The 12,032-nt window shown below is 48.2% G+C and overlaps 1 protein-coding gene across 1 annotated transcript in view; it reads right to left on the reverse strand.

The window, feature by feature from the left end:
• Window positions 1-382: 382 nt before the first annotated feature.
• Window positions 383-12,032, reverse strand: part of LOC128878249 (neurogenic locus protein delta) — a 60,062-nt gene continuing 48,412 nt past the window's right edge. Inside the window, exon 6 of the mRNA XM_054126301.1 lies at window positions 383-6,576. Within this exon, the coding sequence (XP_053982276.1) occupies window positions 4,569-6,576 (2,008 nt within the window). The 3' untranslated portion in view covers window positions 383-4,568. The remainder of the gene's footprint in view (window positions 6,577-12,032) is intronic.

Raw genomic sequence — 12,032 nt, forward strand, 5'->3', positions numbered from 1 at the left:
GACGCGCCTAGGAATCTTTACACATCGTATAATTATACGTACGAATACGTTCCTCTTTTCTTCGTAAACGTATCGATATATCACACTAAATAAAAAAAAATATATATGTATAGATATATATATATATCTTTCGTTTGATACAGAATATCTCGGCAGTTAGCAAAATCGAAATGAAAAAATAAATAAGGCAACGTTTCCCACGGAAAAAGGAACGAGAAGAAAATTCTACAAGGATAGGAGAGTGGGAGGTTAGAGCGAGTGGAGGGGGGAGAGCACAGAGCGGTGGGGGCAAAGGAGGGGCGGTGATCGTCACGCGTTCACGTGACAACGGATCGAGAAATCAAATCGAAACGAAATGAAATTCAGTTGAGAGAAGTATAAGTACAAAAAATGACAACAGCTTTATTACACATTGTATTCCATATAATATAATCGTTTATACGTACGTGCATCACATTAATTATGGGTCAACGAGGCCACTCAGCGTCGCACGATAGAATCGATCTCGGCTCGAGTCGATCGATCCCGTTTCGCGTTGCTTGACGCTGCGCGCAGGCGGCGCTGCGCCACGCTTCGTTTTCGTGTTTTCCTTCACTTTTATATTCGTTAAATATAATTTCGACGAACGCTCCGCGCCCTCCGTTTCTTTTTTTTTCTCCCGTTCGTTTTTTTTTTCGTTTATTTATTCGTTTGTCCATTTACTTATGGCTTTCTTCGTTACGATTTTCCATTTGCCCTCGAGAGGGAGACCCGAAAAAAAAAAAGAAAGAATCGCAACCCAACCTCGAGTTTGTTGGTAGTCGTTTCGTTTATTTAATTATCATTATTTATTAACAGGAACATCATCGAATCTTTGTTCGTTACATCGTCATCGTACGCCTTTCTACAATTATAATCGTGTGATCGTGTATCGCTATCGGCATCAAAATTTTCGTTTTTTCTCTTTTCTTTTTTTTCTTCAATCACCCGATCAACGTTAACCGATCGATCGGACAACTAGCGCCGCGGTGTCAATCGTCATTCAATCGTCATCGTCAAGCGCAGCATCGTTCATCATCGTTTGTTCAGCATTATCATCCACATATATAAATAAATAATTATCATCAACCGTGCGATAACAACACATAATCGTCATTTGTTCGCGATTTCGCGGTCGAAGCGTGCGAGAATATATTCATGAACGCGAAAAAGAATTTTGTTCGTTCGAACGATCTATCAATGTTTACATTCAGTTTATACAAATGGAAGGAGATGTTACGGCGTTACGAAATTTGGATCGATCGAAACATTCGGTTCGTAGGAAATTTCGCCGCGAGTTTATCCAGGATTAATTGAAAATTACACGTAAGTAAAATTTGTTTAATTAACTAAGGTATCTCGCAGACTTCGACTTCGAAAACATGGAAATAAACCGTCTCGTCGTCGGAACGCCGTTGACGACGAACCCGGTTTCTCATTTACATATGTATATATATATATATATATATTTATATATATACTTTATATATATATATATTTTTCTATCTATATATTTATATATCCATTTATTTATTTATTTATCCGTTTATACATATCGCGAGTAACGGTTCACCGAATCGAGCGCCGTGTTACGGAAAGATTCCGAAACGTTGGGAAAAGGTAAGCCCTTCAGCGTACAACTCGAAATGTTCCTAAAAAATTAACCGGTTACAATTCACCTCCTATTAATGCCCGATAGAACAGTGTTTACGGCAAACGGTTCCCTAAAAGTGTTAAAAAGAAATTCGACTTTCCCTTTTCCCCGTTTCGTGACACTTTTTACAAGGAAAAAAAAAGAACGAATACTCGGTCGCAGGTTCGCTCGTTGGATCGCACACAGTGAATTTTGATTCTAGTTCTTGTTTTATTGTTGAAAGATCATAAAGCGACCAAAAAAATACTAATGCTCGTATAAATTCTACCGCGTCTGTATCTATTAGATCGGGGCATAGTCTACACTTTTTTTGTCGGTCATGTTTCGATCACACAGTTTTGTTTACAGTTTTTCTCTCCTCAACGAGCGGTGGACCTTATTTAGGTTCGATGTTCGTTAGGAAGGCGCCGTCGATGGTCGAGGCTGGAATGGCTTTCACCGTCTTCCAGATCGCGGACAAAAACAACTTTTCTCTGTACCAAGCAAACGAATTAACTTTTCTAAAATTACCTGATACAATTTATGAATTTTTATTGGGTCACGAATAGAAATACCGTACAAAATTTTACGTTAGAAAACGTGTAAACGAATCCGAAGCAAGAAATTCAAACAAAAATGGAGAAGTTTCGACCGTGACGAAATTCAAAGTACAAGTACCAGAAAAGATTTTAGGTTACGCGAATGATTCATTTGCGAACTGTCGAGGAAAGAAAATTTGAAACTGACGAAAGCTGTTATACCTTTAAATTCTCGATCTCGGTACAAGACGGCCGCTGTACGAGAAGCGGTTACTTTTCGTTATGAAAAGTCCCAGCGCAACGGGTTTGCCATGAAAATGGGAAATCCCGGAGCGCTGGGAGGCCCTCTGAATAGCTCGATTCGAACTTTCGGCGACGTTGCTCTGTAGTTTTTGTCTCGAGACACGCGACCCGGAAGCCATTCTCTCGGAAGTTTCATGTCCGTCCGACATCGTCCCTGTGCCGGTGAGAGGGTGTACACGGTGTAAAAAGAAAAGATCTTGTTCATACGTCAAAAAAAAAAAGAAAAAAAAAAACAGCGTTACCCGAACGGCGAAACAAAAAAAAAACGTAATAAAAAGAAGAGAGAAAAAATCTCACGAAGGGGGGAGGGAGGGGGCGACATCGTTCGAATCTTAATTCGTCGTAAACTTTCTCGCTCGTAACTATTATACGCACGGTACATACAAACGCTCTCCTCTGATTGTTGCTCGGTACTCTCTCGTGGACTTGCTCTCGCGAGGGGCGGGGGTGGGGGGAGTGGTGCGCGCGCGCGCGCGCACATACACACATATATTCTCAGACGTATACGTACACATAGATATAGATATATATATATACACACGGTAATGGAGGAAGGGGGGGTCTCGACACTCACGCACGCACTAACAACACAACCACGCTAACCATCGCGCGAGTAGACATCCTCGAAACGGGTCTCTCTAAAGAGTCGAGGATGTGGGAATGGGTGGAGAAGAAACAAGAGAGAGAGAGAGAGAGAGAGAGAGAGAGAGAGAGAAATAGCCAAGATGGAAAACTATTCCGAAACAATGATACTTGGGAGCTACGATAGAATAATATTAATAATAATTATTATAATAATAATATAATAATAATAATAATAATAGCGAATAGTAATAATAGTAAATAACAATAATAATAAATTAGTTCTGTACAAAGTTTTCGCTTCGAGCATGATATAATATTAATACCTAAGAACGGGTCGGACGACGATATCCGCGCCGTCGTCCGCCACCACAGCATCTCGTATTTATGATATAATATATATATATATATCTACACGTAATATACACGCGGGACGCGTATATTCCGTATAAATATATTCTTTTATCTCGTTCCTCCCGTCGAGTTGGTCGCTAAAAAAACAAAAAAAAAAAAAAGTGAAAATAGTCTCTTCCGCGGGACATAGGTTCCCCCGAGGATCGTCCAGCGGAACGCGCGCGTCAACTTCCTCCTCCCCCGAGCTGGCAATGTCCGAGTGGAACGTTCTCACGCGCAACGGAGGGGAGGGAAACAAAGGAATCGCGAAGAAACGCGGTTGCTCGCTCGGTAGCGCGTCGCGCGTACAAAGATCGCTGACGTTGGTTTGTACTCGCGCGTCGGCTCGATCGGCGCCACTTGTTCGATACCGCCAATCGTCGCGACGATAACACGGAGAGGGAGTCCGGGACTCGGCGCGCTATTCGCCGACAGATTTCTTTGTAATTCGGATCGAGTGTCTTCGTTGCGAAATGTTTCTCTACAAACAGTGACGAAAGCATCGAAGAAACTCTCGTCGGAGCTCGCGATCAAGTTCCCATCGGCATAGGAACCATGCCCGAGGAGGAACGCGCTGCCGAACTGTACCCGGATCATCTCCGGTCTTCGCTGTAAAATCTAGGCTCCAAATTCGCGGCGGACACCGCGATGCATCAGCGCCGGATTAAGGATGGGCGGATGCGCCCGAGAGGCCGCCAGAGATCGTCGCTTGGGACGGCAGTCTATATGGGTTGGGCCGCAGCGACTCGCACGCTAGGCGGATTAGCGGAGGTTCGCTGATCGGAGAGGACAGTCGATCGAGACAAACCCCCGCTAAACCTCCACGGTGTATGGATCGAATCGATTTGACTCGTGATTACTAGAGGCCTCTCGAGTACTTGTAGCCCTGATTTCGACACGGTCTTAACCCGGCGCTAACGTCGCCATACATGCTCCATACAGCGTCAATGATCTTTGCATACGGAGACTCGCGCGACGATGATCCACGAAGACCAACGAAAGGGGATCAGTTCAGACACAGAGCTCTCGTCGCGAGGGAGAAACGCACAGAGTCCATTGGTCGATTGGCTCACAAATGAAGGGGGGCGGGGGATACGAAACTACACTTCCGTCGCGAGCGTCGCCGCCAACGACGAGTCGTGCCTGTAGTGATCGTCTATGACGTAGACCCCGCAGCCAGTGTCCGTGGCTCCTCCGCTTCCCGGTGGCCCTCCGCCACCCTCCGCGATAGTGGTCGGCGGCCTCTTGAGGAGCGCCGCCTCCGCTGCGCAACAGCTGTCCGTCGTCGCGTTTCCCGCGAACACGGATGACCTTTTCGCGCTCTCCATAACGCCTATGCCCAGACCCAAGCCCAGGCAGTCCTTCTCCTTCTGGAAGAGGTGGGACGCCCTGTGGGCAGCCGCCTCGGTGTTCAGCTGCTTGGTTGTCCGCGTTCGTCCATCCTGCAGCACTGGTTCTGGTTTGTAACCCGAGCAAGTGCTGTCCAGCGTGACGTCGGTTTGAAACGAGGAGTCGAGGTCGTCCTGTCTGGCGGACGCGGCGTTGTTCACGCTCTTGTTCGCCGTCCATGTGTTCTTGATCATGTGCGCATCCCCTGTGCCCAGGTTGCACACGCTCCCGCCGCCGCTGCCGCTGATCATTCCACTGCCCCCGCCGCCCAACAGTCCCACGTTTCCGATTCCAACGCCACTGACACCCGTCGAGCCAACCCCCGTGCCACCGCCTACTCCGCCCATCACGCCACCGCTCCTCTTGCTCATGCTGCTGTGGACGGCGTTGCGTTCATTTTGGAGCCTGGCCTCTTCGTCGGCCTTCGCTTGTTCCCGCTTCTGCCGCCTCTTCATGCACATCACGGCCACCGCGGCAACCAGGACGAACGCTGGCACCGCCGTTGAAAGGGTCGCGATCACCACTACGTGTTCCGTGGTCAAGCCAGCGTCCCTAGGCTCAGCGGACGCCACGCGCCCTGAGAGATTCCCCGACCAGTAACTGGCGCCCGAAGGAGGCACCGCTGGGACAGCGGCGTTCGACGGCGAGCTGGCAGCCGCCGCTGCGGGCAGGACTGCCGTTCCGCTGCCCACCTCCTCTGCGCACGTGTCCCCGTGCCAACCGTTCGGGCACTCGCAGATGAAGCTGTTGACGCGATTCTTGCAGCTACCTCCGTTCTTGCAAGGCGAGCTGCGACACTCGTCCACGTCCACGCTGCAGTCCTTGCCCGTGAAGCCCGGCTTGCACGCGCAACGGTAGTCGTTGGTCCCCGAGATGCATCTGCCGCCATTGGCGCATGGTTTCGCCAAGCAGTAGTCCACTTTATCCTGACAGAGCCTGCCCACGAATCCTGGCACGCACTGGCAACGGAACTGGTTCACTAGGTCCACGCAAGTTCCGCCATTCAGACACGGATCGCCTTGGCAGTCGTCGATGTTCGTCTCGCAACGCTCACCGGTGTATCCCGCCGGACAAGAGCAACGGAACCCGTTGACGATGTCCGTGCAGCTGCCCCCGTTGGAGCAAGGATTAGGCGAGCACTCGTCGAGCTGAGACTCGCAGTCGTTGCCCGTGTAACCTGGCGGGCAGCGGCACACATAGCCGCGCAGCGAGTCGTCCTCGCAGCTGGCCCCGTGATGGCAGGGCGAATCTCGACAGGATCTCGTGCTGATCTCGCAGTGATGACCCCGCCAGCCTGGCGGACAGGTGCAACGGTAACCGGCGCGATGATGTTGCCTGGAGGTGGCAGCGTCCGTCGACGGTTTCGGGACACTGGCGGCGCTGCTCGGCTGGCTAGAGTTCCCGTAGGACGGCTCCATCGAGCAGGAGCCACCGTTCAGGCACGGTTTCGAGTGACAGTCCAAAAGCGGCGTTTGGCAGTCAGTGTCGGTGAAGCCTGGCGCGCACGAGCAGGTGTACGAACCCTGGCCGGTGTTGAAGCAGGTGCCGCCGTTCCTGCAGGGCTTGTGATTCGTGCAGAAGTTCAGGTCCTGGTTGCAGAACAGACCGCCCCAGCCCTCGTCGCACAGGCACTCCCAGGGCTTCTGGCAGCTACCGTGAAGGCAGCCTGGGTATCTCACGCACTGGTCGCAGTACGCTCCCTTCCAACCGTTGTGGCATCTGGAACATCGAGAAGAAGCGGCTCGTTACGGATCGCTCTTTTAAGGAGAAAGCGTTCGCGGAGATATCGTCTTTCTTCCTGCATCGACAGGAGAAACCATCCGAAATTACGACACTCTGTCTCTCTTTCTATCGCGTGTCTTTTCTCTCGATAAAGTAGAATACAATAATTAGTAAATTAATATAATGATAGCGATAGGACTTTGGATATTTTTATTATTTTTTATTTTATTTCTCGAAGCTAGCTGACTCCCTAGCTGAATTACTTTTGAAAGCTTCCAAGATAAGCTTCCAGACCTAACATTATCACCGCCCAAAACCTGCAGAATCGCGCTTTCTTCCCTTGGTAACCGCGATCAAAATCCCTGGGAGTCGATCGACGACGAATGTCAAGGACCTCGTTAAACGCGCGTGAAAAATGACGAAGCGCGATAGAGGGTGCGCAATAAAGGTAGATGGAACGAGGAGGAATTCCCGTTTCCAGGTAACCGAGCTTCTATACCGGGTGACTCCTCCGCAACGAGGAACTCGCCACTGGCTCAGCTCTAATCGCTTAGGTCGTTAAACGCTAATCGATCCTTGCCAGAAAGCAATCCGTCAGTGGGAATGAGGCGAACGTAAATGGACACCGGCGTGCTCCGTGTAGGATACTTTCTGACCCTGAATTGTTCTCCACTGGTAGGGGAAGGTATACGTTAGGCTGACCTAGTAGGTAGATGAGGATTTCCGGAGGACTAAGTATTCTTGTTGTTTAGGAAGATGAACGATACTCTGCAAAAGTCTTAGATCTTAGTCTTAGATTAAGAGTTTTATAATAAAATTAACATGATGGATATTTGTTGTTGTGATTTATATATACTAGAAAAAGAAATCCCAAAAATGCAAATAAACAGAATATTTCTGTCAATATAAAAAACGAATACCATCCCCTTAATGCGGATAGACTTTAAGATTTCGTACATTCACGTACTGTTTAGGGCTACGTTATTGTAGTCAAATACAGGAGAGAGGATTCCCTAGAAAAGTGTTTTCTGAACCTGAATGACTAATACGTCCTCCGTTGGTATAAGTGTGCCTCGGTCTACCCTGACAGACGCTATCTACCTGTACAGGATTGAGTACGATCATATGCAGCCGACTTGAATTCGTAGGATATGCTCTATCGGTGTACCAATAGCCTAACATAAAAGAACCGTCCTATGATCTCTATTCCCACAGATTGTACCACAGGTTGTACTACGTGCAACACTAAAACTCGACCCTACCGGAAACCCCCACTTCCGATTTTTCTCCCCGAAAAGCATCTTCGGTCCGTCGCACCTGAACCTCGTCGATCCACGTAACGTAAGAAACCTTCCGATCCCAAACTATCGCGCCTTCTCCCTTCCCTTCCTGCACCGAAAGGGTACCCTTGACCCATCGAGATCTGACGAACACAGCGGTTCTAATCGGGCGAATCTCCCGAACCGCGGAGACGTCCTCCTCCGGGAATCGCCGAAAAGCCTTCCGACGATCGCGTATCCCCCGAAAGAATTTCCAAGAAGGAATTCGCGAAAGGTTGGAAGGAAGCGGGAACCGAGGCTGGCGCAGCAAAGAGAGGCAAAGAACCAGCGGCGTAACGGGGAGAAAAAGAAAGGCCCCACCGCGACAGGGGATACGCAAAGGTGGATAAAGCCCCGGCGCGCTGGAGATGAAGAAGGTAGAAAGGAGCTGTATATCCCCATCGCCAGGGGGAGAGGGACACGAGAGGAGGATATGGTGGTCGGCCATTATGTCCAAGGGGGTTTACGCGCCGTGCAGGAAGGACAAAGAGGTCGAGAGAAAAGATGGAACAGGAGCGGGGAACGGAGGAGGACACGGCGAGCGAGGAGAAGAGGCGCGCGTGTATACATATGTAGGTATTACGGAGCGCGCGCAGCGCCACACGGAGAGAAAGGTTTGACGGTGGGGTGGGGTGGGGGCTGGGGGGAGAGAGAGGAAGAGGAGTGGGGACGGCAGAAATAGAATGAGCGAGAGTCGGCGAAGAGACCGGTCGTCGAAGGGAACCGGCGAGAAAGGAGGAGGAGAAAAAGAGAGGAACAGTCAAAGAAGAGGAGAGAGGAAGAGCCTTAGCCGTAAGATTGAGAGAGGGAGGGGGAGGGTGGAGAGGAGGTAGAATTCGAAGGGGAGTGGGGAGACGAGTCGTCGAGTAGTGTTCCCACGGTTCGAGCCTCGGCACAGCCGTTCAGTATGCGGGTCAAGGAAAGGTTACGCTTCTCTGTGTGTGCGCGCGCGCGCCTTGCTCTGGCCACCAACACCAGCGCGTCCGTCGCGTACGTATCGGCTGTGCATCGGGAGGGAAAGAGAGCCCGGGCCGCAGCCGTCGACGTCGCATGACTATACCATTAAATCCCGTGTACACACCGAGAGCGTAATCGAGAGAGCCCCGTCGCGTTAGACGGAGACGGCTAGGACCACGTCGGACGGAGACGGAACGAGAACGGGCCGAACTGTGCCGCGCGCGCGCGCGGATACTCGTGGCCGTTTCTGTGTACGCGCCTAGCCAATGAGACACGGTCGTGGCATCCGTGTGATTCTTCGAGCTGTCTTCTCGTGCCGCGATTCTTCCTAGGATGCGAAACGGATTTCTGATGGCCGGGCCTTTTTCACCGGTACCTGGTCCGATCCCCGGGATTCGCGGGGCTGTTTCGTAATTAGAGCGGATTCGACGCGATAGCGGAAATGGAAAAAAGGATGCGCACGAAGGGGAAGGAGCCTGGGGTGGATTCGTAGAGGGATCGATGATTGGGATCGATCGCTTCGAGGGTTTTTCGAGTCGGTGGATTAGCAGGTGTTCGACAGGGAGTTGGAAGCGTTTAGGTGATGCGAGGATGGTATTCTTGTATGGGTTTGTCGGTATTCAGAAATGTTTGGAGATTGATATCTTCAGGGATATCGGAATTTGGAAACATCGATATCGACAAGTTGCGGTATACGAAAGTATCGGTATCGAGAAGTATCAGCATTTAAATGTAAAGGTATTCGGGAGTAACGATATTCGCGAAATGTCGATATTTAAAAATACCCGTATTTATAATTATATATATATAAGTACCAGTGCTCATGTAGTGTCAATATTTAGAAATATCGATAACTTGGAAATACCACTTTGAAAATGTACCGATATTCAAAGATATACATCGCCGTCTATAATTACCTCGATACATAAATACACCGATAATTATAAGTATCCATATAAAAATAGAAGCAAGTAAAGAAAAGATCGAATATTCGAAAATACCTGGTATTCGGAAGCAGGGAGAAACGAGCTAACGCGGATATCGCGGAAGTGGAAGTCAAAGTAGAGAAATGGGCGTGAGTCGAGGGGGAGAGAAAAGGGCGACGGATCATAAAATGATGCACGATGTGCATCGATCTCATCGGTATTCAGATATCACGCGCACGACCGAACGCGGACTCCGAAATTTCAATGGGACACCAAACGCCGCGATTCTTTCACGTATCACGAACGGGGCCAACATCCCATGAGGCTCTCACGGCAATTGCTTTTAGCGATCATATCGACTATTTCCACGCATAGTGGCACGCAGCCAGAAAACTTAATCGACCACGATTAATTCGTGACGCATTTTTACCGACCTACGTTCATATTCCATCCAACTCCAACGGCTCGATTAAAAAAATATTTCAAGTGCAGAAATAATTTCTTTGTTTCTGATGCTTTCTAACGAAAAGTCAAATCAAGATTAGAATAAAGAAAAAATAAACAAGTACGCACGAAACATACGTACGAAACATATAATTTCGGTAATTATGGAAATAAATAGAAAAATGGATAAACGTAGAAATTAAGAATAAAATAAATTTCCGTACCGAAGAAACTCGATATAAATCGTTTAGATGCTATGTGGTTGCCGCGTTCTGTGCATAAGATCATTTGATAAAAAAACAAGTAAACGACGGTAAACCGCACGTAGAGAGAATTACAAATGCTCGCGGGCCAACGTATAAACACCGTGGTAACCCAATTGTAGGACGATACTACGATGCCGACATATTATACCTGCCACGGCGCCGCGGATGCGGTGCGCGCTTATTCAATGCGGCTAACGTCGTTCTGCAGACATTCTCCGGCGATCCGCGAGCCTGTTTCGCTAGAAGCAACCGCGATTTACTATACCGCCGCGTGTGTCGATCGTCGTGCCCTACCAGGAAATCGGCGCGGTTGCCAGGCTTGAAAATCAACGAATTTAGGCTAGCGCCATTCCGTTAATCTACGTGCACTCGAATAGTACGAGTACATTGCGAACGAGTGTAGTCGAATATTCAGATAGTTGAATAACGGAATAATTGAGCAGTGGAATGTAACCATTCGAATGATTGGGTAGACGAATATTATACGAACATTCGAGTAGTCAAACTTTTACATTAAAATATTCGTGTAGTTAACACGTTCACTGCCGGACTAATACTCTTGAAAATTTCTACTGCGATTTAATTTTGTTTACAGACTTTTAGAAACCGCGTAATGAAACATTTATTTTGGTATTCAGTTCTGTAACTTCGTCGAAATTCAAGTATTTCGTTTAAATTCATTTTCTACGACACTTAACTTTCAGAATTAATAGTTTTCGTTTCTCAGTGAAAAGCACTGTCGCCCATATATGGGTGACGTGGCGATCGACGTGTTAAATATCATTCATATTATTCAACGTTTGAGTAACAAGAACACTCGAGTAGTGAAGTATCGCTACTCTATTGAGTAGTCGTATATATTGCCCAAACGGTTGAGTAGTCAAATCAAAATAATTCAAACGATTGATCGCTACTAATCGTATTCGAATACTCAAATACGGGAAAACTCGGCAAGCAATTTTCCCTAATTTTCTTGCGTTTCTACAGAACTGAATGTTACGGCAGTACGTAACCGAAAGAAGCGGGTTCATCGAAAGATTCGACTACCTCGAAACACGACAAGTAATTTACGAATCCGTCGCGAGCGGTTCCCGAAGTGTCTCAAGGCACGCATAAATTCCACGTTGTCTGGGACGTTTTGAGACGGTGTGTCGCGTATATATTTTCGAAAATATTACTATTCCCGAACGGTTCTCTCGGCGATGAATAACAGAGATAATAGACGGAGACCCCGGGAACGTAGGAACTGTGTTGGGCCGACGGCTGCCGCCTGCTAACGGGACAATTAACCCCGGTCGTGGAGTAATTAGATGATCGAGTTGACTCTAAACCTCGGGGTAACGTTGCACTGAGATTCGAGCGAAGACGAATCACCCGTTCTGGCAATTATCGCGGAATTCGTGAGCGTTTCAATCTCGTCCTTAATTCTCATTACTCGGTAGCTTGATCGTGCAGGACTTTGGTAGTAAAAACAATTGCTCGTAAACATCATCGAAAGCCCATTTTACTGTTCCAACAAAATACCAGTTCCAATTGTGTAT

Source organism: Hylaeus volcanicus, chromosome 6 (genome assembly GCF_026283585.1).
Source record: "Hylaeus volcanicus isolate JK05 chromosome 6, UHH_iyHylVolc1.0_haploid, whole genome shotgun sequence".
Lineage (NCBI taxonomy): Eukaryota > Metazoa > Arthropoda > Insecta > Hymenoptera > Colletidae > Hylaeus > Hylaeus volcanicus.